This window comes from Lampetra fluviatilis, chromosome 28 (genome assembly GCF_964198595.1).
Source record: "Lampetra fluviatilis chromosome 28, kcLamFluv1.1, whole genome shotgun sequence".
NCBI lineage: Eukaryota > Metazoa > Chordata > Hyperoartia > Petromyzontiformes > Petromyzontidae > Lampetra > Lampetra fluviatilis.
Window position 1 is genome coordinate 5,822,187 of NC_136302.1, and position 26,754 is coordinate 5,848,940.

A 26,754-nucleotide genomic window follows, 5' to 3' on the forward strand; every position below is an offset into this window, starting at 1 on the left:
TGTAATTGCGCCGCGCTTAAACGCAAGTGTGGGTTGTTCGTAAAGAATGGCCTTCAAATCTCGTGTAAAAGCTCGCGTGGAATCCTGTACAGTGCCCATATATTTATGACCCCACCCACCACCCACTTCATTCAATGACAGAGCCATCAGATATACTGTCGCCGCAGATTAATCATATTTATCCTGCGACATAAACGCTGTCTTAAATACATTGGTGCTCACACAGTGGCTATGCGTGGCCATTACTATACAGAATGCCACGCAAGAGCATCAAGTGTGCGTATATCACGCTGCGCTGTGACATTTATTGATAACGTCTTACCTATAAATGTTCCCTGGAATATCACGAGTTACGGCGTTCTTCGTCGCATTACGCGGGGGAGTAATCAATCAAAGTAGATGCGGAATTCTGCTGATGAGTCGAGCGTGCATTTCGTTTCGTGTTCCATTTTTTGTCTTCGTTAATCGATAGACTGTCCGGAGGAACGTGAGCTTTGATTAAATAAACAAGCTCGGGATGGAGATTGGGCCACAGGACATGAACACGAGACCGTATTTATCACCACAATTATTTCGTGCTCTAGGGAGACTAACGGCACGGTTGTTATTCAGGCGACAATTCATCCCGAATTATTTTCAATAAATACTCTCGATTCGACGGTGGTTTTAGAAGTTTGCCTCTTGCCTGACAGACTCTAAATAATATCATTGTTTGAGATTTATATTCTTGGTTCTTTCGGTAAAGTCACATAGAAGGGAAATAATAAAATAATAAAAATAACAAATACAATTATCACGACGTATCGATTGCAACACAAGCAATTATCATCAGGTGTGAAAACCAGTTCGCGCTTTGTTATATATTTAAACAAATGTGCCTGTTTCTCAATGGTGTGTTTTTACGATTGCCTTATCGCCATCACGCCTTCGTTGACCTTATCTCTCTCTCTACGCTGCTCAGTGTGGCTTGGTGAAGACGGGGACGATAGTCGTACACGTGCAGTAAAAGCTACCCATGTCGCTGTGCTGCCCTCTGCCGCTCTGCAGGTAGCCCTGCAGCCTATATAACACCTGCTATGCATGTTGGTCGTCCAACCAACCGGGAGCTTTCGGGGTGGTTTGGTTATATGAACTCATCGCTGAGGACAGGACCCAGGGCCGTAGCTATGGAGTCAACATTGGGGAGGGACCAAATCTTCCAGGGTGTCTGGGGGTCCCAATCCAGAAAAATATCTAAATTTGAAAACTCATTTCCTGCCTAAAATATGAAAAAAATGCACTAACACATAGGATGGACTTTTTATTTATTTTTTACAATAATGTCTAATAGTGTATTGTATTACATTGCTCTCTTTTTTTCTTTTTTACCTTTTCTTGTTTCATTGTATGTAATGGCAGAGATTATGGATACATAAAGTGCAACCATAACCACAATAATATAAACAGGAATCTATTTTATAGCAATATATTGGGGGGGGGACATTTTGGATGTATCCCACCAATATTTATTATAATTACGACCTTGTCAGGACCGCACAAAGAGGACTTTAAGCCTTAAATTTGGAGCTTTCGTGACTGCAGGAATTACTCTTTTGGTTCTTTCGGTAAAGTCACGTATAAAGATAAAATAAATTAAATAATAGCATACGACGTTTCGATTGCAACACAAGCAATCATCATCAGGTATAAATGAAATAGAAACAAAACATCTAACCAGAAAACTAGCCCCCCATGTAACAATACGCTGCGCCATCTACTGCCCATAGCACACTGCTGTGTGAACTCGCTTGCAGCATCCGTATATTTACGCGATAACAGGACCCTGCGGGGTGGGCTGGTAGGAATAATACTAATACCGGTACAGGGATATCGACCGCACACACACGCGCACACACACACGCACATACACGTACACACGCACACACACACACGCACACACACCGCACGCACGCACGCACACACACACACGTACACACACATGCACGCACACGTAATGAAGTTGTGTTGCTACGCTTCCAGTTCGCCGTGAATAACGATCCGAAGCCCAATAGCGCCTATTCATCACGCCGCTCGAGTGGGCCGGACACGCACACACGCACGCACACACACGCACACAGTCACACATATACACACACGCACGCACACACGCACACACAGACACGCACACACACGCGCATACACACGCGCACGCACGCAAACACACACGCACACACACGCGCACACACACACACATACACGCACGCACGCGCACACACGCGCACACACATGCACCTCTCACCTGCAAGGCAGCGGTCGCCGCTTCTCCTCCCACATCTCTCGTCGCGGCAGCTGTAACGATGGTGCAAGTTTGTTTTTATCATCAATTCCTCCTCCACCCCTCCCCGCCACTGTTCACCCACCAGAATAAATGAGTTCGCCCATAGTCAGTCGATCAAAAAGTTTCGCCGTGAGGCGCCGGAAGCGACGGCCATCTTGTTTCATTCACATCGCAGGGGGAGCGGGCGGCCATCTTGTCGGACAGGGTCATGCCAAGTGTTTGCAGTAGGGGGCGATGTTGATACACGGACGGACGGACGGACGGACGGACGATATAATCTATTGGTGGTCTGGTCCACTTCGTTCCTACCAGTATAACCCAAAATGAACCTGCATCGTGGATGATATTGGTCGCGCAAGCCGACGTGTTAAACTGGCTTACAGCACTTAGCTCTGCTATGGATGTCGCACCTCCAATTAGCACGGTTGGCTCCGTACGGTGCGAAATAAGTTCAAATACATAGGTGCATTGCCTTGCAGCAGAGCTAAGGGGTCGTCCATAAATGACGTCACGCACCTAGTGGGGGGGGGGGTCAGACATTCAGACATTTGTGACGATGTGTGACGAGGGGGGAGTTGAGAAATGTGACGTCACATCAAAATGCGCAACTTTAAATAAATATAGATTTGTTATAACAACACTAATTGTTATAACAACACTCCTACAGCGTCAGAGTGCAGCGCCACATTAAATACGCGCTACAATGACAATAGTTTAAAGCGATTTGAAGCATGTTGTATTTTCAAAATGGAAAAATAGTTTTTTGGGGGGGGGGGGGGTGCAGAGCTTTATGGCGTCATATTTGAGGGGGGGTCTGACTTTTTGTGACGCCGCGTGACGAGGGGAGGGGTAAAAAATCGTCCAAAATCGCGTGACGTCATTTATGGACGGCCCCTTAAGCATCAAGTGACCAGTCCCTGCCAGGACGTTCGATAGCTTTACCATATCTGAACGTCCTGGAACATATTGTGCGAAAGGGTTTCGTTAGGGTTAGACTTTTACATTTCCATTTAGATCCAGATTGAAGGATTTGCAGGTGTTACGTCACGTAAACTGTGCGATTAAATAACTCACCCCCGTGCCAAGATGGCCGACTGATGACGTAACACCGCGTGCTATTAAATAACTTACTCTCCGTACCAAGATGGCCAGCTGATGACGTAACACCGCGTGCTATTAAATAACTCACTCTCCGTACCAAGATGGCCGACTGATGACGTAACACCAGTGCTGTAAGATAACTCACTCCCCGTACCAAGATGGTCGGTTAATGACGCAATGCAACAGTACAGTTAAATAACTCGCTCCCCGTACAAAGATGTCCGATTGATGATGCAATGCAGCAGTTCAATTAAATAACTCGCTCTCCGTACCAATATGGCCGACTGATGCCGTAATTCAGCCGTTGCTATATAATGACGGTCCCTGTACTTTTTGTTTTTTTTAAAGTCACGTAGGTAAAAAATAAAATAAATTAAAATGAAAACAACTAGATTAAATCACGACGTTTCGGAAGCAACACAAGCCTCCATCTTCCCTGTACCAAGATGGCCGATTTACGACGTAACCCCAGCCGTGCTATTAAATAACTCGCTACATACCCAAGATGGCCGACTAAATCACCTTACTAAGATGGCCGCTCGACGCAGAGACAATCAACCGTTCCCTCGCCCCATTGGCTGCTTGCGCTTTCACGCATGCGCACAACACGTTGGATTCATCTCACGTGGGTGGGGGGGAGGGTGGTCAACCGCCAATGGCTGGACGCAACATTCCACGGCGCGCTCCCATTGGCCGAGCCAGCGGCACGCGCGCGCCCGCCCCGCCCCCCGCCGCTTGTAAGCCGCTTCGCCATTGCTCCGAGCGAGACCGCGCACGTGGTCGGCTTTCGCCTGATGCGGTGCAGGATTACCACGATCCACGTGTGGACACACTGTAGTAGCAGCAGCAGCGGCTAGCGGCACGCGGAGAGCACGCGGCAAGCACGGGTCCTTGCAGCAACAGCAGCAAGCGGCGCTTAATTAATTAGCGACGAGATAATTAACGTCGTGCAGCTTGAGCGGACGGCATGTCGTGGTTGTTCGGGCTGAATCGGGGCCAGGCGCCACCGCCTGTGCCGTTGGACGCGGGAGCTGGACCCGGTGGTGCCGGCGCCGGTGGTGGTGGAGCCGGGTCTGGCGCTTCAGGGTCAGGAGACGAGGCGCGGCCCAAGGACAAATGGAGCAACTTCGACCCCACGGGGCTGGAGCGAGCGGCCAAGGCGGCCCGGGATCTGGACGCCTCCAGTGAGCAGAGAGAGGGCACCGTTGAGACATGGGACACGTGGGAGCCGTCATTGGGATTTGACATTGAGAATGCCATTGGGAGTTTGAGTTTTGAGATGTTTTTCTTTCATTGGGGGTGAATTTCATCCGAGTTGTCAATACAAAGTGCCTGCTGCTCCCGGTCGGTGATGGTGCTATCGGGCTTTGGGTCTGGTTGTCATTGGAAATGCCTTTTGGAGGTCGGATATAACAAACACACGGTGAAGCATACGGCAAAGGTTTGGCAGAAGGAAGGAAGCTAAGGCGAGGATTTGTGACCTCTGTGGTATTTGTCCATGACTGTCTGACCTCTTGACCTTGGTGGGATTTCAGTTTGGAATGGTCTTCAGGGATGTTATTAGATGACCTTTGTGATGAGGCAATAGCCCATCGTGGATTGAGCGGTGGCAAAGTAGTTGGCACACTTGCGCTATGAAGCCTTTCGACCCAAGTTGGATTCTCATTCACAAAGTCTGGAGCAATAATCCTATCACTGACCTGCCATGGGGAGTTGCTCATCCGGCAGGATTGACAAAGTGTATCCAGTGCATTATTAAGAGCCCATTGAGGCCAAGGAAGGCTCTTCGAGATGATTACAAACGTGGGATCACCATTGAGATTGCGTTATTGGGGATCACACTTGCTCATAGATATTTGCTTTTAGCAATGGCTTTGGTGAGATTTCATTGGGTTGTGTTTTCCATTCATAATTTGTACCTCTTGATACAAGTGTATTATAGGGGGTGGTTACTTAGTTCTGTAATAAGGCATAGATTCTATGTGGGGATGTATTTAATGGATGCAGTTGTAGACTGTACAGTAAGGTTTTGCTTGAATTGTATTCCAGCTGTGAAATGTATTTGGAACTCTTTTAGAAGTTGTTACTGTCAATGCATTGGCTTTTAGTATATTCGTTTTCATTGGGTATCGGGTTTTTTTCCAAACTGCGTTGGAAATGCGCGTGGTATAAGTTAATTGTGAATGTTGTCTTTCGGAGTGGGGGATGACGCTAAGATTTCCATTTTGAATAGCAATTTTCATTCGGACGTTTACAGATTGCCGTTGTGAATGAGTTATTCAAATTACAGTTTCTTTGAAGTTTTTCATTGAGAACGTGTTTAGGATTGGTTTTATTAAAAAAAATAGCGTTTCTCTTGGCGATGCCTGTCAGTGTTACCATTTAGGAATGTAATCCGTATTTTAATTGGGGGTCATTCGTGAATCATTAAATTGTTGTTTTCGGGATTTGTGTTTTGGCTACAGTACATGTGTATTTGTACAGTCCTCTGGCAATGTGTTGTTGGATAATGGCTTCCCTATACCATATTTCACCACGCTGGTCAATTGGTGTTGGTGAAGGTGAGGAGAATAGACACGTGGGAGCATATAAGTGCAGTAAAACAATGGATATTTCTGCAGAGCCTTGTGCAGTCCACCACATGGCCCCAATTACAAAATCACCTTGAATATGCCAAATCTCACCGGTTCTCTTGAGCTCGGCAGAATTGAGACCGAATAGTGCTTGGATGCGTGACCGCCATGCCCAGCAGGTCGTGCAGTAATGTGTTAGGATGTTCACCGAAATTGTCTTTGGGATGTGTCGCTTGGAATGCCTTTTCTGTTTTTCATTAGGAATGTCCAGAACCCACACTTTTCACCAGAGCAGCTCCGTCACTGATTCCGTGGTTGAGCCCCTTTTAAAGCCACTCGCATCGGGCAGGGGGGGGTGCCAGTGTCGAGGCCGGGTTAAACAAGAGAGGGTGTTGAACATCTGGGCCAGTTGCCGGTTTGAAGTGCCTCGCCTCCTCCCGCATTGCACTTGCCGTGGATTTTATTCACCGTTGACTGACACGACAGCATAAACACACCACACGAAGCGGTGCTTTTTTTTCTTCAACGCACGCTTTAACCTGCATTTTCAGCTTGGAAATTAATTGTGTCATTCCTCCACCTGCTGCTGTGGTCTATTGGTTATTTCACTGGACTTGCAAACCAGAGGTGACTGGTTTGATCACCCGGCGCAGCAGTTCACGCAGCAATGGGAACGTGTCTTGATCCCCCCCCCCGTCTCTGTTCACCCAGCAATATACATGGGTACACCACAGTCGATGGGCTGGTTGCGTGTGGTCGGCTAAAGCCGTGGGTACTCTCATCGCTTTCAAGACTTGTGGCCAGCATGGAAGAATAGGCCAAATAGCCTGTCAAGAGCTCCCTCTATTGGATAACTTTCTGCCATCAGTGACTTGAGACGGTGGTTGCAGGATTTCACCGTTACCATTATACACTCCACCTGCAATAACACAACATCGCTGGATCAGCTACTGCAGACATCACTGAGGCATTAACAAGATGAGTGTTGGCACACTGCTTGTGCTTGCAGGGAATTGATGACTAAATGTCCCATCATGAAAATAGAGCCTCTGAGTTGCCCATAACTTTTTAGTCCATGTCTGCCATCTAATCCAATGTTGCAAACAATATAATCAATTGTCATAATGTGTCAGTATAGCCTATTGGCCATTAGCTCCAGTATGGGTTAGTCATCAGCCATGAAAGATGCAGTGCTTGATGACGATTTCCCAAAGCCATTGCCATCTCTTGTTCTGTCTTGTCATCTGTACCTTTATTAAGTAAGACCCAATGAGACTGAAGTACGTGGGCTTGCACTCGGACTGAAATGGCAGGAGGTCTGCGGCTATATTGTGGGGTCAGTAAGTTACTCGGTGAAACATTTCAGAGCAGATGGTGTTCTGCTGTTAGGGCAAATGGCCCTAACAGAAATCTACACCTGTATATTTGGAGTTTGCACGTTCTCCTCGTCGTCGCTTGGATTTCTCTCTGGGTCATCCGGTTTTCCTTCCACAATTAGAACCAATGAGTATTTGGCTACTATAAAGTTCCACATAATAAGCCACTCAAAAAGAGCCATAGAGCTTAGTGGGCCTTACCTGGTAAAATGTAAAAAAATGCTAAATAATTTAATCTGACAAACCTAAATACAAAGAGTAATTTAATCTTCGTTTGACTCCACCTTTATCTCCACTTGTTGCTGCACGGCCACAATATGCCGCTGATGCTAACCCAATCCGTGTGTGCAGAACATGCCAAGGAAGCCTTGGATCTGGCGCGGATGCAGGAAAACACGGTGCAGATGGAAAATCAGGTCAAGCTCAAGGTACAGTGCACGTGGGACAATTCCCACCATTCTGTTACTTTTGTTGTCCCATAGACAGTAAAAACTGCTCTTAACATTGCTGATGAGCCTTGGAGAGCCAAAAGTCAATCCAGTGTTTGTCTGCTTAAACAAATATTATTTGAAAACATTTGTTGAGAAAACCCATGGTCTGATCAACTTAAATACTATTTATTTTGAGGGTAAAACGGAGCTTAGTTTATTAATTATTACCCACAGTGAAACTTAGCTGAAGACCGAAATTAATTCATGGCCGATGCCATTGATGCCACCCCACATCTGTCCTCTCCGCTAGATAGTGTAATTGCGGCACAGTCGATACGCTACCTTACATATCTGCCTTAAAACCACCGCCACCACGCCGCGAAAACGACAGCTGACAACATTGAATATTGTATAGTAACATTGAGTATACTTTTTTCCGTATTTGTACGTATGTTCTTCTTTCGCACCGTATTTAGCCAACCTGTGCTGATTGGAGGTGCGAGGGAAGGACAACAAACTAAACACAAAAATCAGTTCTAAAGAAATAAGTTTTTGTTGTAGATTGTTAAGTGCATAGCTCCAGTGGCTTCCTAATATCGGAAGGAAGAGCATTGCAGATGGCTGCAAAAGCACATCTGAAAGCGCGCGATACAGTGACCGTCTTTGATGACCAGCCAAAAGCCGCTGCGAGGATGACAGGAGTTTGCATGATAGTTTAAGCTCCTTGACGAGATCAGAAAGATGTTGGAGTTCATTTGTGGCAGGCACTTTGTGTAATACAAATGTCGTGTTGCAGTGCGAGTGGTGGTAAGCGGAGGATGAGATTGCGCCATTCGTCGCGTCTGCGTTTCCGCTGCCTTGAGGTGCATTCATATGAAGTCTGTGGGTGTGCGTGCACGCTCACTGCCACTCTGTTCCTTCAGGAATACGAGGGAGCCATTGAACAGATGAAGAGCGACCAGATAAGGGTGCAGTCGGAGGAGAAACGCAAAACTCTGATCGAAGAAACCAAGCAAAATCAGGCGGTAAGCGGATCCACACACATCCAACAGCGTTCAGCGTTGTGCACTTGTGTAACTTAGCTGCTTACCGGTGTATCGATAGTTAACTGCTAATGTGCCATTGTATTGAGGGACTACAGCTGAATGGTGTTATCTTGGTGTGGTCTGGGACTGTTTTGTTGTTTTTGCTGGCTTGCCCAAGATTGATAAATCAGACTTATATAAAAATATGCAAAAAATGACTTATTTACATATATTGACTTATTCTTGGATCTTTCGGTAAAGTCACGTAGAAGGAAAATAATAAAAATAAAACATAAAATTCTCATGATGTTTCGGCCACAACACAAGCAGCCGTCGGCAGTCACGAAAGCTTTAAATCGAAATATATTGACTTTCTTACTTTTTTCTTTATTTTGCACTCCTATCGCTTTTGTTTTTATCGTTTGCTGTTGTAACTTGCTGACCTGCCCATACTGGACATCTGTGAAAAAGAGCTCCATAGCTCATCGGATTCCTCCTCCTGTCTAAATAAAGAGTCCTAATCTTTAGCATTACTATATTCCTTTTTTTCGTTGTGGTCTTTTCACAACCGTGACTGCAGATTCGCACCAAAGCATCCATCGTCTGAAATTCGCTTCGATTTTTTCTCTTGAGTAGCAAAGTTCCAACAAGTGCGTCATTACCGAACACTGGTTTTAAGACAAGAGCTAAGCAAGTCTCGTCAACTCGTTTAAGAGCTTGCAGGTCATTCGTAAAAATGCAAGTGAAAAAAAATGTCAGCGCATCGTCTCCTTTGCTTTCACACAATCGAATGGAATTTATATTTACACAGGGTGCCTTCACTCAAGGAGCTTGACGCAGCTTTACAAAACGGTGATCGAATGGAATAATTTAGATGTCAGGGACGTACAAAAGAGTGGGGAGGAAGGAGTGTTTATAGTCTATTGTTAAAATGTTCTGTCGACTTGCTTGTGATTACAGAGAGCTCAGTACCAGGATCAGCTGGCCCGGCGGAGGTACGAGGACCAGCTGAAACAACAGGTAACTCTCATCGATTCAAGTGTCGTGAGTCGTCATCAGCAACAGCAGCAGCCATGATCTATCCACTGCTGGATGAATGCCTCCCCAAGCCATCACCATCCCTCCCTCCTCATCATGCCATGTAACATTGCATCGAGCTGCTGCGCACAAGCCGATTTCGCTGCTTCATGCCGGCTGTGAAACATCCTCTTGGGCTTATTCAATCCTTGGACTTCCATTCCATATTGGTCTCTACCTACCACCAGCCATAACCTGCAACGCATGCTGCCCCATCCAGCTAGCCTTTCTTATCACTCAATGTCGCGTCTCCACGTGGAGTTTGCTCTCCGATAGATGTGTTCCTCTTAGCATGCTTCTTTGTGCACTTTTCAACTTTTGTTCCATTTGTCTACCCGAATGACATAGCGGGTGGTAACATGCACTGTTTGAAAACCTTATTCTGTAGACGCTTGAATGGTGCGTCCCTTCTCATTTTGCCGAATTAAGGTTTGATCTTTGCTTTTTTTGTGCTTGCAGCAACTCATGAATGAGGAGAATTTAAGAAGACAGGAGGACTCTGTGCAAAAACAGGAGTCCATGCGGAAAGGTGATGCTGCCCCAGTGCGGTGGTTTTTACCGGGGACACGGGGTCCATGTTTTCAGCACCGCCAGTCTGTTAAAACACTGCGTCCTGAGACGCATTGCTCCAGACTGTTTCGAACGAGAACACGAGTTTTCATTGTCGGCAACGCTGCCTATGCGCTCAGGATCCGGTCTCGCTTGTCTGTTCTTGTTCAGCTGGCAACAACGTGATTGTACTTGCAGAGTGGCGATGCGGATAATATCGACTTGCACGTGTTTAATAAAACGCTCGACTAAAAATGTGTAGAGTTATGAGATTTCATTAACTATACATTTTTCAAATGTAATTTTTATTTTAAAGAACGTTAATCGAAAATGCGATTTCACGTTGAGCGTTTCACGTCCCACCGTGCGTGGGTCTCACTCGTGGCCACAAGAGGGCAGTGGTGAGACGTCGAGTGATTGACGCGTGCACGTGCTAATGTTACAGACTTGCTGCAATCCATTGGTAGGCCTGATAGCAGAGAACAGTTACTAATTGGCCGTGTCACGTGGTGGCAGGTTTAATGAAACATTGATATTTTCGTGATCTAGCCCAACACAATAAACTTTTCTCGTGGATAACAGTTGGGATGCAAAATTACCGCAACCATGGCATCGGCTTACAAAACGAATCGTTTCCAGCGCGATTTTAATTAAGAGGCCTTTTCAAGTCTTTCTGTTTCTGGTCTTTGTCGTGACTAACATTGGTTCGCGAAAGGCCCCGCGTGTTAAACTGCCCGAGCTGTGTCCCCCCCCACCCTCGCTTGCCCGCCGTCATTTGTGAGCAGCCACGATCGAGCACGAGATGGAGCTGCGGCACAAGAACGAGATGCTGCGCATCGAGGCGGAGGCGCGGGCGCGCGGCAAGGTGGAGCGAGAGAACGCCGACCTCATCCGCGAGCAGATCCGCCTGAAGGCAGCGGAGCACCGGCAAACCGTGCTCGACTCCATCAAGTAACGTGACGCACGTCCGAGCCAGCCCCGCCGTGCACCAGAGGTCGCAAACGGGTTTTGATTCCGTACACGTACCCGGCCGCACCAGGGTCGCAAATGGGTATCCGTACCCGTACCCGGCCGGGTACGGGTACCCGTTCCCTACCCGTACCCTACCCGAAATGAGTGACAAACGGCTACTCACCAGTGACTCACGGCCTACCCGTACCCGGCCGCACCAGGGTCGCAAACGGCTACCCGTACCCTTACCCAGCCGGGTACGGGTAGCCGGGTATCGGGTAGGGTACGGGTATCGGGTACCCGGTTGCGACCTCTGCCGTGCACTCGCCCGCACACGCAGCCCCTTGCGCCAGTACGGCACTGGATGCGGACCTTGTTTGACGATGGGAAAAAAATACAAATAGGCTTTTTGTACACTTTCTTGCAATAGAAACATGGTGGTAAGATGTTCAAACACCAAATATATATACCGATTGCTGCAAGGCATCAAGTCTGCATTAATCACATGTACTTGTGAGAAATAGCATGCTTACAATCGTGCTCCGATATAATGTCTGCATTTTCTTTGAAACTGATTTGACCTACACCAGAGACACCCTTCTTTACTGGCCTTGTCTCACCAGTGATAGACCAGAGAACACCAAATGGCAAACAGTACAGAGGCAATGCAAGAGTCATAGCACTTATAGCTAGAGTTGAGCCTTGTAATCGGTATTTATTTGGTGTTTAAACATCTTAACACCTGTTTTATCTCCAGAAAGGGTAGAAAGCCTTTTTCTTATTTCTTCATCGTCTTGGTACTGTCAAACATGTCCCATAGATCTTGCTTGACCTTGCTTGAACCCCGCCAGTCGGTGCGAGGTGTATGGAGATGGGCAGTGTGGCTCAACAGTCCAGCAATGTGCATTTCGCACTGTCGTCTGCTGCCCGCCACATAGCCCCGGAGCAGCAGCTGTTAACCCTTTCCTGTTCTGAGACGTCTGCAAGTTGCAGGGTGGATCCCGTTCACCGCTGCATCTCAACGCAAAAGCGGTTCAGCATTAATTTTATTTATAGAGGCATAGTGCCATTGTTTTCAAAGACATTGACCTCACCGCAGAGAACTGTAGCGACACGACCGCACTATGATACATGATGCTAAACTGTGCCCCGCATGGCCTTGTGGGGGCCTCAGTATTTATGAAGTTATTTTGTTTTCGTACACGTACATCGTCGGAATGGGAAAGGGTTAACAATCTTGTGGCATGGTGGTCACACATCCAAGCACTATCCAGGCCCAGTCCTGCTTCGCTACTGAGCTCTGAAGAGATTGGGCAGTTTAGCACGTAGGCTTTCACGACGAATATTATCCAGAATTGAGGTTTTTGGGTTAGATTGCGTAACAAAAAATGTCGTACTTGAATTGTAAACGTTATGGGTTTACTCTCCAACACACCGGGTGTGCTGAACTCGTAACGAATTGGAATGCTTTGTTAAAGTGACAAACCTTACTAATTGGCTGTGTCGGGTGGTGGCGGGTTTAACGACACATATTTACGCGATCTAACCTAAAAACCTCTATTATGAAGATTGGGCATTCTGGGTGATTTGGTCATCGTGCACCTGCGCACATACCATGAACATAACCCGTAGGTCACAGCAGAGCTGTCTTCGCAGGCATCTTATGTTTTACAATGGGCCTATTGGAGTTGCTACAGTCATACAATGCAAGATAATGTGGATTCATATTGCGCGTGAATGCGATTGTATCGCAAGATGCTGTACCACAGCAAACTCAAAGTTCACAATGACGGGTTTTTTGCGTTCAGTCATTGGTGACTGGGCTGAGCCAATCGACTCTTGGCACATGACAAACCTGGTTGAGTTATTCACGGGCGACTGAGGCACAGCTTCAAACCCAGCATCTGCCCGGACTCAGCGCGCTGACCTCCGAGCCACCCAAATACAACAACAATGATCATTTTCAACATAACCTCTAAATGTACATCTAGCAATCGCATGCAAACCAGGCAAACAAGGCAAGGTCATGGAAGTTTAAGTGAGGGATTGTGATGCTAGCACTGTAGGAAATGGCCTTACTTGCCAGATAACGTGGTGGTGAGATGTTAACTACCTCGCCTAGTATGCAGGATGTCGTGGGTTCAATCCCAACGCTGATGCCTGTTTATTTGGAGTTTGCATGTTCTCCCCGTGGTCCCCTGGTTTTTCCCTACACATTTAGAATCAACATGTGTTTAGAGAATTTGGCTGCTATAAATGTCCACATGATAAGCCACTTCATTGAACTACCATTTGTGGCCAGGTCGCTTCTGAAAAAGAACTAAACGGCTCAGTAGGCCGTACCTGATAAAATAAAAAATTGTTTAATGGTGTTTTTTATTAAGTTGAAATTATCTACCACCGTCTCCCAACGGTGTGGTTTTATCAGCAAGATACTTAATTGGCCCCAATAATTCTGTATGAATGTAATGGGCATTCCAAATGTTTTTTGCAAGGTATTTTGGAAAAGATACCTACAAAGAGTTAGAGTTATTTGAAGCGCCGTAACAACGACAATACCTTGCACCGAGTCTCAAGACCGATATTTATGGACGCACTGCGAGAGATGTAAAAAAAAATGTCGCGAAACCGACTCTGCGAGCGAGCCCTACGCCGCGTCTCCACTCCCACCACCGCGCGCAGGACGGCTGGCGCGGTCTTCGGCGAGGGCTTCCGAGCGTTCGTGTCCGACTGGGACAAGGTGACAGCGGCCGCCGCGGGGCTCACACTGCTCGCGGTCGGCGTGTACACGGCGCGCAACGCGACCGGCGTGGCGGCACGCTACGTGGAGGCGCGCCTCGGCAAGCCCTCGCTCGTGCGCGACACATCCCGCCTCACGCTGCTCGAGGCCGTCAAGCATCCCATCAAGGTGAACCCTCGTCCGTTCGTTGCGTTCCCTCTTCCGTTTCTGTTAGATTGTTCCGTTGGCTGTTCCGTTCGTTGATCAATCTGTTGATTTGTTCGTTAATTTGTTCGTATTTTTTCGGTCAACTTTTGTCACCTTTATAATGCTTTCTAGCTGTCCCACTTGTCTGTCTCTAACTGTGGGGTCATTATAACGCCCACAAAGGTGATTCGATACGAGCAACATGTTCGTGTCAAGACGTGTTGCTGTGTTGGACACTCCTTCGGAGAAAAAGCCTGATAAATGTATCACAGAGTGGCGCACGCCATGTGCGCTCCTCGCTTTTCCCATCTCGTAAATGTGACGCCTTCTTTCAACGATGCGATTACTTCTCGCGGCGTGGCCCGCACTAGCCAGCGGTGAAGTAGTTCAAACCACTAACATGACTGGCACAGTGTAGGGAGGCCTCTATCCAGCAATGGATTGACACACGGTGGGGGGGGCTGTATGTTATCCTTACCATTTTTATTGGTCGCGAAAGCCTACGTCATACACTAAGAGAAGAGAGAGCTCGCCACAAAGATGCCCAGTGCCATTCACTTTAGGTCACATAGTAGTTTGGGTGGGTGTACATTGGACGTCTGCATTAACTTGATAAAGGTGTGAATTTCTTTGCACTAATATCCCACGATCGCGCATGCTTAAAAGGTTGAAATGCCATGGAAAAAAAGTAACACAATGTTCAATGTCAATACGTTTTTAAGAATGATGTCTATTTTTACCATCAATACGAATGTTGTGAGAGGGTCAGATTTAGTTTGATGTGCACTATAAAATTATTGTAAGCATGCATTTGGCTCGCCTAACCCATGCACAGATATATTTAACAATACAGTAATTTTTTTTAATTGGCTCCTATTGAATAAAAAAAATAATCGTTGACGTGCATATTTTAAAAGCAACGTAAACATTTGACACTTTGCTCCCTGGCCATTTGATGAATTGTCACAAGTCGGAGACTCCGTTTGCTTGCTACAGTTTTTAACCGTAGTGGCAAATGTATCGCCTCTAGTGGCTGCAGGTGTCGTGTGTGAACCCATCGCTGTTTGTACAGAATTTGCCAAATGGTTGTTTATCGCATACATGTGCAACAGTTCAGTCTAGTTTATCCCGCGGTGATTTTGTGTTCAGTTGTGTTGTCGGTGCTTGCGTCGCAGGTGGGAAAGCGCTTCACGAGCAAGCCGTTGGATGCGCTGGAGGGAGTGGTGCTGAGCGTAAGTTTGTACTCGTCCCCAGAGTTTTAACAACTGCCTGGGCCTCGCTCCCATAACAGTCGTGTGGCCACGTACCCAAGCCGCACTCAACAATACCAGCATTTCTCTCTCGTATCTCTTAAACAACTGTACATCTAAATCAGCTTAAGCCTCCTGTAAATCACGTGACTTCTGCGTGGTGGTCGCCCCCACTGAATCCTGCCCCTCCCCCTTCCCCCGTGAAAACAGACGCTGCTACCTCCGTGCAGCTCCTCTGCTCGCTTCTCTCTCTCTTCCCTCTCGTCCATTGCCCTCTCATCCTCGGCATCTTGGCCAAGTGATTGCTCCTCCCCTTCTTGTCTGGTTTTGCCTCTTTCTGCTCCTCATCTTGAGCCCTGTTTTGAGGACTTCCGTCCCGACAATCATTCCCTTCCTCCTCTCCCGTTCTATTACATTTTTCCCGACACTATGTCCTTGTCTCTACCCCCCTTCCCATGGTGTACCATGGGTGACCTGTGTGTTACCCTCTAGGGGTGTAACGATTCACCACTTCTCCCATTGTCAGAGCAAGTGTACAAGCATTGAACAAGCAAATTATTATTCGTTCAGCTCGCCGATGCAGGAAGTCAGAATAAAGTCCAGGAAATCATAAATGACTTTGGTTGTGAGAATTGTCCATCCGCCTACAGCGTGAGCTGAAATAATAACAATTGGCACGTTATGCATGTACATTGAACTTCTTTCCCAATGTCCATAGCCAACCAGGCTAATCGAAGATGCGGGACAGCAAACTAAACACAAAAAGCAGTTCTTAAGAAATTAGTTTTCATTCTAGATTTGAAGTCTTGACTTAAAGCTTTCGTGACTGCAGGAATTCATATTCTTTGGGTCTTTCGGTAAAGGTTCAAAGAAAATAACAAAAAACTACGACGTTTCGATCGCAACACAAGCGTTCGTCATCAACGTCATGGTTTTTGTGTTATTTTCTTTCAATCTATCTATGTGACTTTACCAAAAGACCCAAAGAATGTGACAGTTTAACTTGTTTGTCTATGTCGGGTGGTGGAGGGTTCTTTCGACTGAATTTCGGCCAGATCGTAAGGTGGCCTAACCCAAAAAAATAAGCTAGGAAACATATTTGAGCTCCCTGGTTCTTGAGCTGGCTTGGATTGGCCTCGTGGCTCGTTGAGATTTGATTGGAAAATGCCGTGGGAGATTCCGCACGGAGAGTGCGCTATAAAAACCTGCTTGTTTATCTGCAGCCCAGGCTGGAGGAGCGAGTGCGAGACATCGCCATCGCCACCCGGAACACCCGCTCCAACCGGGGCCTCTACCGCAACATCCTTATGTACGGGCCTCCAGGCACGGGCAAGACCCTCTTCGCAAAGGTACAGTGAGGAGCAGGCATATGCACGATAACCTTCTTGTCTGCCTGGTTCTGTCTGCATGATCGGTCGGTTGTTTACGAATGTGACCGTGTAATCAGAACCGTTGACGGACACCAGAGGGCGTTGAAACACTGTTAAGTGTCTCCCGCTCAAAAGAATACAGTAAAACTTTGGATTGCGAGTAACTTGGTCTGCGAGTGTATTGCAAGACGAGCAAAATGTTTTAATAAATATTAATTTGACAAACGAGCGAGGTCTTGCAATATGAGTAGTACGTGTATACGCTTTGTCTGCCGAGCGTCACGTGATCACAACTGATATACGAGTGCTTTGGATTACAAACACGTTTCCGGAACGAATTATGCTCGCAATCCAAGGTTTTACTGTAGCCGGGCATAGTTCGATCTCCGTTGGTGATTCTGGACTTTTGTTGGAAATTCCACATTTCCTTGCTGGGGTCCCAGTCTTCTCACGGAATTGCCACTTCACTTCTAGCAAAGTGGTACTTGCTTTTATCAACCTCAGAAAGATGATTGGTTGAGTTGACTCCCTCCTCCCCCCAGCCGGGATTTGAATTTACAGCCTTCCGGTTTTGATTATGCACCATACGTATGTATGTGTATGTATGTTTAACTTGTTTCACACCGTATGTGAACCAACCGTGCTAATCGGAAGTGTGGGGGAAGGACAACAAACTAAACACAAAAAGCAGTTCAAAAGAAATTATTTTCGATGTAGATTTAAAAATGCATACCTCTTGCATAGTACCCTATAACCACCACGTATCCTGTCTGAATATACTGTATATACACATGAATCCAAAACCGCATATTTTGCTGCATATATTTCAATGCATGTCTGTTGCACCGATTGCTGTATCGTCAAAAATGCCACCAGACAGCCTGTCAAACATTTTTTAAACGATTGCTACTGGGATACATTGGTATGCGAAGGCCCATTAGTTTATCAGCTGCTTTCTTTGCAGCCTTTAACCAAATCCCTTTTCTCGTGCAATCCTTATCCTTTAAACACTGATGTGGCACTTCATTTTCCCGCACTTTATTTCGCCTGAGAAATTGCAACCAGGCTGCTATGGTGTATCCAGGTCCCCCATCGAAAATGTGCGTTTAGTCTCCAGCGGGCGTTCACCTGTGCGAAAAAAACACATGAACAAACAAACGTCGGTACCGTTTGCGGTAACATTGGCAACGCTCCCAGCGTGCACACTTTCGCTCGCTCTGCAAGCTCTTGCCATGGGTGGCCCCCTTGTCCCGGCGCAGAAACTGGCAGTGCATTCTGGGATGGACTACGCCATCATGACTGGAGGGGACGTGGCGCCCATGGGCCGCGACGGTGTCACTGCCATGCACAAGGTGTTCGACTGGGCCTCGACCAGCAAGCGCGGGTCAGTGCCCCTCGTCCCCAACCACGAGCCACTGACTTGGCACATGCCTCTTATACTGGTTGGAACCTCCTGGTTACACCAGCCCACAGGGGATTATTGTGTCCGTCCGTCCGTCGTGCATCCAATTATGGGAGGGGTGGGTCTGGGTGGAGAGGGGAGGATGGGGAGGGGCTGGGTGGGGAGGGTGGGGCTGGGTGGGGGGTGGATAGGGGTGGGGCTGGGTGGGGAGGGGCTGGTTACCCCGTGGTGCCCTTATAAAACTCAACGTTTATCCTACTCACGCCGGCTTGTGCCCGCCCTCACAGTCGGGCATATTTGCGGAATACACCACGCCGCCGTTGACCCTGGCCATTGACCGAGCAACCCAACGTTCCTACCAGCTCCCTCCGCAGGAATGTGTTTTTATTGGAGCGGTTTTTTTCGGTTTTCTCAACGGGTTGGGCTATCAACATCGCTCAAGCTGCGGTTTTTTTCCCTTTGGTAATGTTTAGCGAAAAGGTCACTGAATAAAGTGGACGGCGGTGACCTCCATCTGGTGTTGAGAGCAATTCGTGTCAGCGCATAATGATATGTTCCTACCACCCCCACTGAGGTACTGCCCTTTCCAAGATTCTATGGACTTTATTTAGATTCACGATTTTCGTGACCACCGTCACGAAAACGTACCTTTTCAGAATCGAGGCGTAAGATATAAAGTCCATTTGGAGATTTCGCAGACCAGCCTGTGTCAAGGGAATGGCTGTAGAAGAGCTATTTAACAAAGACATTCTCATAAAATCTGTCAGGTGGCTCTTTTATGCTTAATACAGTCGGGAGGTCACACTTTCCCATGCTATTTTCATCGAATGACGGTAAAACCAATGTATCTCCATATATATTAACGGCAAAGTGGTGATTGTGTGTGTCTGTTCAAAATGTTTAGCGTACTTCCCGACATGCAACAAACTTGAAATTTGCCATGTGGGTACTTTCCAGACTGTACACCATGCAAAAATTATAAAAATAGACTATTGTTTCTTTTTGGGGGGGGGAGCTAAATAATGCATTTGTTTTTTGCACGGCAAGTGAGCTGTGACGTCAAATCTGTCATGTGACCCGCGCACGTGGAAGCGTAACGCATTGTAGTGTAGCGGTTAGCGCGCTGCGCTACGAACCCGGCGACCCGAGTTTGATTCCCGCTCACGGCCACCACCGGTGACGATTATTTTAACCGGTCCTGGGCCTCCCCTAGGTCGACTCAGCCTCAAATGAGTAACTGGTGTGATGTGTGAACATCGCCACTGGGGAGACATAGGCGGCCGGGCGTGGTGAATCCAAATCCCGGGCGAAGCCGGATAGTAAAGCTAGTTTACCTATATTTTTTGTAATTCTTACCGCTATAATTAACAGCGTAGGGTTCCGTTGCTTATCTCCATTTCTGGCCCCAATCCAGTGGTGCAAATTCAACATTTTCATAGCAAGGGATCACTCCTTCCATTGGACAACCATTGTCAATTTATTGGCCCAGTATGAGATGATTTTGATCATGTTGGCCCTTGACCGAGATTTGAATCCTCAATCACCTAATGGTATGTCGAGTGTTTCATTTCTCATTGAGGGTACCGCTTGGCCAAGCATATACGAGCCCTCATGGGCCGCCGTTCACATTGCGGTGATCTGGGTCAATGGTTCCCAACCTGTGCCCCGCGGGCCCCTGCTGGTCTCACGAGGCTACTACTACAAGGGGGGTGGTCCACGTAAAAAGAAAAAAAAATCCTCGCCAAGGAAATGTACAATTGCAAATCACTCGTAGCGTATGGTGGTCCGCGAAAGGTTTGGAGGTTGTAAAGGGGTTCTGCGCACTCGCAAAGGTTGGGAACCGCTGCTCTGGATGAGCGCGTGAGCTCGTGTTGTACCCGCGTGGCAATTTTTGCACCCTTGCCCTGTGTGCCGCGCAGGCTTTTGCTGTTTGTTGACGAAGCGGATGCCTTCCTGAGAAAGAGATCCACGGTACGTGTTTTGTGTGTGTGTGTTGTTGCGGGAATCGAACCCAAGTTCCGTTCCTGCTCACGGCCAACACCAGTGACGATTATCTGAACCGATCCGGAGCCGCCCCCTAGGTCGACTCGGCCTCAAATTAGTTCCTGGTGCGGTGTGTGAACATCACCACTGGAGAAACAAAGGCGGCCAGGCGTGGTGCTAGCCGCCCACCCCCTTGTGTGCTGTGCCGGCCTTCATAGGTGCTTGCTAACAGCACTTTCCCCAACAGTCTGTGAACGCTATACATGGGGGATCTTTGTCTTTATAGTTGTGTCACAGGTGGGGAGCAGTAGTACAGTTGTTAGCGTACTACGCTACGAACCCAGCAACCCAAGTTCGATTCCCGCTCATGGCCAACACCGGTGACAATTATTGAACTGGTCCCGGACCTCCTCTAGATCGACTAGGCCTCAAATAAGTACCTGCTGTGACGTATAAACATCGCCATTAAAGACGGCCGGGCGAGGTGGCTGGCCACCCACTCCCGCTTGTACTGTGCCAGCCTTCATAGGTGCTCGCTAACAGCACTTGCCCCAAAAGTCCCATGGTGTATAAACATTTCTTAGCCGCCACGCCATCTCTCCAGCCTCTCTCAATGGCCCTACATTTGGCCATTGCCCAAACCGTCGCCTATGTATATGCACGTCACCTATTTTAAGGCCGCAGTGTTATTGACGAATGTGAGTTTTTGTTGTTTGTGTTTGGTCGCCACTGCCAACGAAATGTCATCAGACGGTGTGTTTTATAATTAGGCGCATTAATATCACAACATGAAGAACAAGTGCCCTTTCGCTGTGAAGTTTACAGTAAAACCACAGTAGCTTAATATGCAAGAGGTTTGGCCCTGTTACTTGATTGCGTGATGGCTCAAATCACACATGTAAAAAAAAATCTGTAAAATTACTAACACATTTTTTACCCGTAGTTTTTTTTTTTCATGCCTGGGTTAAAACCCTGCTAGGTCAAACTGGAAGATTAACCTAATTTGAAAAACGTATGCATCCGAATTAATCTTGCACACGTAATTAACTCGTATAAATGTCATTGTAAATGTAAAAGGTGTACATTTAAATTCCGGGTATACGGAATGGCATTTTTTATTATTTGGCCAAATATGGAATAGCTATTTAGTTATTCGGCCGAATTCAAAGTCAAATAGTAACTTTAAATGTATTGTTTTTGCGAGTGAACTGGCAAATCGCCATTTGATGACTTTGACCGACAGGTTTGTGTGTGTGGTCCCAGCTTCACAGCCTTGCCCCGTGTCCACTCACACCTCTCTCTCGCCAAATGGGGAACTGCCTTGTCTCACGCACTGCCTAGTGGTCTCAACTCGCTGCCCTTTCTCTCACCCCCTCTCGCTACCCTCTCACGGACTCAACTTTCCGCCAATCCGCTTCCTTCCCAAAACGCTGGCTTCTCAGAAGCGTGCTGCTACGACCACGCGGCCACGGTAGGCATCGTTTGGGCCGTGCGATGGTTTGCGTGTGAAGGATTAACGGGTGCCGTTTGTCCCCTTTGTTTTAAAGGAAAGGATAAGCGAAGATCTCCGTGCGACTTTGAACGCGTTCCTGTATCGGACAGGAGAACAGAGTAACAAGTGAGTGCGTCGCTACCACATTGACCGGATTTGCGCGAACCATCTGATCACACTGAGACCTCCTTTACCAGTGGCAAAATATAGTAATAGGTTTTTACCCTTTCAACTGGTACAACAAAAACTGACACCGTCATCTGGTCCAACACCAATGGAGACTAGGCTCTAAGAAAAGCTGTCTCGGGTGTGGACCAATCGACTTCAAGGACAGTGCATATCATTATCATCATTAGAGTTGTGTCTTTTTGTTTGCATTTTGACTGCTTGTGTTGTGGTTATTGCAAACATGATGCCTTGTATAAAGGTGTCAGTTTTTGTACCAGGGTAAAAACCTATTACAACATCTGATCACAGTTGCTGGGCACAGCCTTGACATGCCAAGTGAGCAGCAACAAACAGCACTGTTAAATACTAACAGATGGGAGTTGATACTTTGATAACTGGCTCATCAGCTGGTTTATTGGCGAACTGACCATTATTGGATTGACTCGCCGCTTGGCCGTCTTTGTCATCTCGAGGAATACTTTGAGCTCGCTTGTGTGTTTTCGCATTTCCTCGACTGGGAAATGCTATGTTACGTATTCATTTTAAATGTGCTGGTAAATGCCACTGGGCGCAAACTAATGTACGAAGTAGAATAGCCCCCGGGGGGGCTGCCGTGGCCGGGGCACATCACTCCCAGTTGAAAGGTCACATTGAAATCCCAGTCGGGGCTCAGCATATCTTCTCGCTTGTAACAAGTCGCCAGTGGTCATCAATTTCTTTTTATGTAATTCTCGTCAGGCCCCTTGGTGTAAAGTGCAGTCTCCGACTCGTATGATCTTTGTTGATGCAAATTATTCATACTGGTCTCTTGAGTTCTCACCAGGTTAACCAAAGTAAACTTGAGACATAAATATTAAATTTGTTCAAATGATCCAATTGCACCTAGGGCAGTGTTTGCCCGGTGTTATAAAATGTTAAACAGCTGTTTTAAGAACATTATGCATGCACTTCTGCAAAAGGAAGCAAGCATTACGAGGACAATGGTTATATTCTAGATTTGAAGTTTTCGTGACTGCAAGGTAAAGTTACGTAGGTGGATCCCTCCCCGTAGAGGTGGTTCATTCTAGATTTGAAGTTTTTCGTGCAGTTGGCACTGAGTGCGCTTGGCCTGGTCTGTCACATGACGTCACGCCAGAAAGCCCCCCGACACGTCACGTGGCCTGAAAGTACACCTAGCCTGGCACGGGCGCCACAGTGAATGAAGTCGCAAGAGGCGAGCAGCACAAAATCGGCGTACGCCGCAAAGCCACTACAAGCCATCGCACAGGCGGTCAGCGTCGCGCGTCCGTGTCGCACGTCGTCCCCCAGGTTCATGCTGGTGCTGGCCAGCAATCAGCCCGAGCAGTTCGACTGGGCCATCAACGACCGCATCGACGAGATCGTCAACTTCGCGCTCCCCGCGCTGGAGGAGAGGGAGCGTCTCGTGCGGCTCTACTTTGACCGCTACGTGCTGGAGCCGGCGACGCAGGGCAAACAGTCAGTCACGCATCAACGCTACTCTCGGCGACGTTTCCTCAATGGGGAGATTTCTCGCATGTGCCAGGGGAGGGGGGGGCCCACAATAGGGCCATTCATTGTCCCTGTAACCAGGATAGGGCCATTCATTCATTGTACGTAACAATATTCTCCCTCGCGATGCAATAAATTGTTTTGACCTAGGGTCGTGATTCAATTCAATTCAATAATCGGTGATTTTAGTTTAGCATTGTGGTGAATGCAAGTGCCTCTAATGGCTGCAGGGGTCACGTAAATACATTGCAACATATGTGAATTGTAATAAAGTGGAAAGTTGCGGTTTAGGTGAACCTATGAGATCACACATCAGATGCGCTGCAACTAAATTAAGCATTTCAAGGACACTCAACCATCACGCGGTCAGCATATATTGTCCTTCCCCCGCACCTCCGATTAGCATGGTTGGCTAAGTACTGTGCGAAAGAAGTTCAACATCTATACATGCATACGTGTGTGTGAGCAGCAGGAGGTCAGCCCCGTGACCTGCCAAATCGCCTTGGACACTTTCACCTTCCTTCAAAGTGCTCCCCCTGGTGCTTGGGGCTAGGGCGTTATGTCACCTATTGCCGAGTGGCGAACGCTCGCCGTTGCTGTGGTTGCGTCCGTGTCCGTTGCCCTGCCGCTGCGTAGGAGACTCAAGCTGGCGCAGTTCGACTACGGCAAGAAGTGCTCGGAGATCGCCAAGGTGGCCGAGGGCATGTCCGGCCGCGAGATCTCCAAGCTGGGAGTGGCGTGGCAGGTGAGCGCTCGGGCTGTCGGACACCGCGGGGTTTAGTGACGCGGGACCGAAGCGGTGACCCAGGCTAACTCGATGGAGCTACATTCGTATAATGTTGGAAAAAAATCGTACATACGCACGGGATTGTGACTCCTTCCACGAGCACTTATCTTTGATAATTATGAGCACGGAAGCCAGCAAAATGCATCTGCACATGCATGTAGTCCTTGTTGATCTGCTTGGGGAATGTGGAATTGAACCCAGGTTGCTGTGATTGTGGTTCACTGTACCAATCACTATACCACCGCTCCATGCATAAACACTTGCATGCATACGGATATCTGGCTGGGTGACTCCGGCAGAGAGCCCGTCTCAAAAACTCGAGGTTGTGGGCTCAAATCCGCATCACGGTTCGACTTGGCCTCTCTCAATAAACCCTCCCGAGTCTAAAGAATGAGCACCACATAGCCGGACATCAACATTGTTTGTCCTCTTATCAAGACAAGGTCTGTGTTACACAACAGAAGAATTTCCACCACTGGCTGAGGGATCACTCAGGGGGGAGGGGACACTGATGAGAATGGTGGGTTGGGCACATTTGGACTCTGTTGCTTGACGGGAAAAAAAATTAACTTCTAGATTTGAAGCTTTCGTGACTGCAAGGATTCATACTCTTAGGTTTTTTCAGTAAAATCACGTAGGTAAAAAATAAAATTAAAAGTTAATAAAAGTAATAATGGAAATAAAATAATAAATCACGACGTTTCGGAGGCAACACAAGTCTCCGTCATCAGGTGGGACCGTCACAGCTAAAATTACCTACGTGACTTTACCGAAAAAACCTAAGAGTAAAAAATTGAACGTCATGAACTCCTGGCGCGGTGCATTTCTCAGGCGGCAGCCTATGCCTCGGAGGACGGCATCCTCACGGAGGCCATGGTGGACTCGCGCGTGAGCGAGGCCATGCGGCAGCATCGCCAGAAGATGGAGTGGCTGCGGGCGGAGCGTGCGGGCGCTGGGGCGACCCAGGCGGCAGGGCCCGAGGAGGTCGGAGCCAAGAGTCCCAAGGCCAGCGCCCAGAGTCTGTTCCCCAACGGAGGCGAGAAAACGTCGAGCTGAGTAGCTTCAGCTCGGTGGGAGGGGGAACGAGACTGGGGCCACGTTCGTTGGTTTGAAAAATTGGTGGAACGCCGGCGAAACCAAAAAAACCTTTGGCCTGCGTCGCAGAGCGAACGTGGAATTTAAGAGGGGAAAGAAAACTCAACAAGGTTTTAGACAAAGCTTGAGGCAAGGTAGCCCTGTAAATTGAGTTGCCTTTATGATATTGGTAATCCGTTCTAGCAACGTGACATTTTACAACAACTTGAGCGAGAGTATGCGCGCGCGTATAACGATGGGGCCTCAATGTAGTTTCACGTGTGTGGATGGGTCAATGTTAATGAAAATAGCGAGTGATTCTTTTTTATTTTGAGTTATCGTCTCATTCTGCGATTTAACGGATAATAATTGAAGAAATGTATAATGAGCACTAAATGGTTAGTGCCACGTAATTCACTTTTTTCCACTTATTTAATTTGATTGCGTGCACCGTCAGTTCTGATTTTGGCGTGCGCGCGCAAGCCGTATCCACGCAGCCTTCACGAGAGCGCCAGCGCGTTTTGTGCCTGCTAACGTGTTTACCTCGAGGCCACCGTTCTGGACGCGCCAATATTTGGCGCTCGCGCGTATCTTTCACCGCATGCATGTGCGCCGAACTTCTTTCGCGCACCGTACGTAGCGCAACCGTGCTCATCGGAGGTGCGGGGGAAGGACGGCAAACTAAACACAAGCAGTTGTAAAGAAATTGGTTTTCAATCTAGACGATGTCAAAGTACATGGCTCCAGTGACTTCCGAATATCGGAAGGAAGAGCGTTTTACCTTCAGGGGGGCAGGAAACGAGCTCGGATCACATGTCTCGCGTTGCCAGACGCGGTGATTAAAATTCAATTGCCAAACTATTTTTGTTCCAGTACCTTGTCGTCATTACGATTGGTGAAATAAATTAAGTCTGCAGTACTGCGAAAACGTGTTCTTTTATGTTTGTTGCAAACAAAACGGTGTTTGTTGTTGCCCTCTGAAAACGATCGCTGACTGCGTACTTTAATGATGAAGTATGCTCTAGGAAGTTTAGTAAATACATGTGTAAATTGCATTGCTAATTTGAATTTACACCAAACTGCCTGGAAACGTTAAGTGTTCATGCTAAATGGGACCAAGGGGCAAGTGGTAACCCTTGTGTTGATTGAACTATTTAGAAGTAGATGCATTCACTGTTGGAATTGTTCCGGGTGGGAGTAGGTGACTTGTAACTGGGCTGGGAAAGGGGATCGTGTTCATGTGCGCACCAACGGTTTACCGTGAATCAACGTGTTGGTTTGTGATGCGCGTCACGTAACCGCCAATGGTGAATTAACTTGTGCACGGCCTAAATCTTCCATTCTACTCTGTACAGAGCATCGTGAGCAAGCAGGTCCATGCTGTTTTAATAAT

General features: G+C 47.6%; 1 protein-coding gene across 1 annotated transcript; it reads left to right on the forward strand.

The window, feature by feature from the left end:
- Positions 1 to 4,183: 4,183 nt before the first annotated feature.
- On the forward strand, positions 4,184 to 26,754 carry LOC144942717 (ATPase family AAA domain-containing protein 3-B-like). The gene is made up of 15 exons (XM_078869579.1): positions 4,184 to 4,602; positions 7,719 to 7,795; positions 8,722 to 8,823; positions 9,784 to 9,843; positions 10,360 to 10,429; positions 11,235 to 11,400; positions 14,083 to 14,308; positions 15,502 to 15,558; positions 16,800 to 16,925; positions 18,206 to 18,330; positions 20,268 to 20,319; positions 21,879 to 21,949; positions 23,300 to 23,467; positions 24,137 to 24,245; positions 25,119 to 26,754. Exons 1-15 carry the CDS (start codon positions 4,386 to 4,388, stop codon positions 25,341 to 25,343), a joined length of 1,851 nt encoding a protein of 616 aa, XP_078725705.1. The 5' UTR covers positions 4,184 to 4,385; the 3' UTR covers positions 25,344 to 26,754.

Excerpts from the sequence above, each read along its gene's own strand:
- LOC144942717 (XM_078869579.1), top strand. The coding sequence starts at position 4,386 with ATGTCGTGGTTGTTCGGGCTGAATCGGGGCCAGGCGCCACCGCCTGTG. Across the intron at positions 21,950-23,299 it reads ACAGGAGAACAGAGTAACAA|GTTCATGCTGGTGCTGGCCA; the intron begins GTGAGTGCGTCG and ends GTCGTCCCCCAG. Across the intron at positions 24,246-25,118 it reads AGCTGGGAGTGGCGTGGCAG|GCGGCAGCCTATGCCTCGGA; the intron begins GTGAGCGCTCGG and ends TGCATTTCTCAG.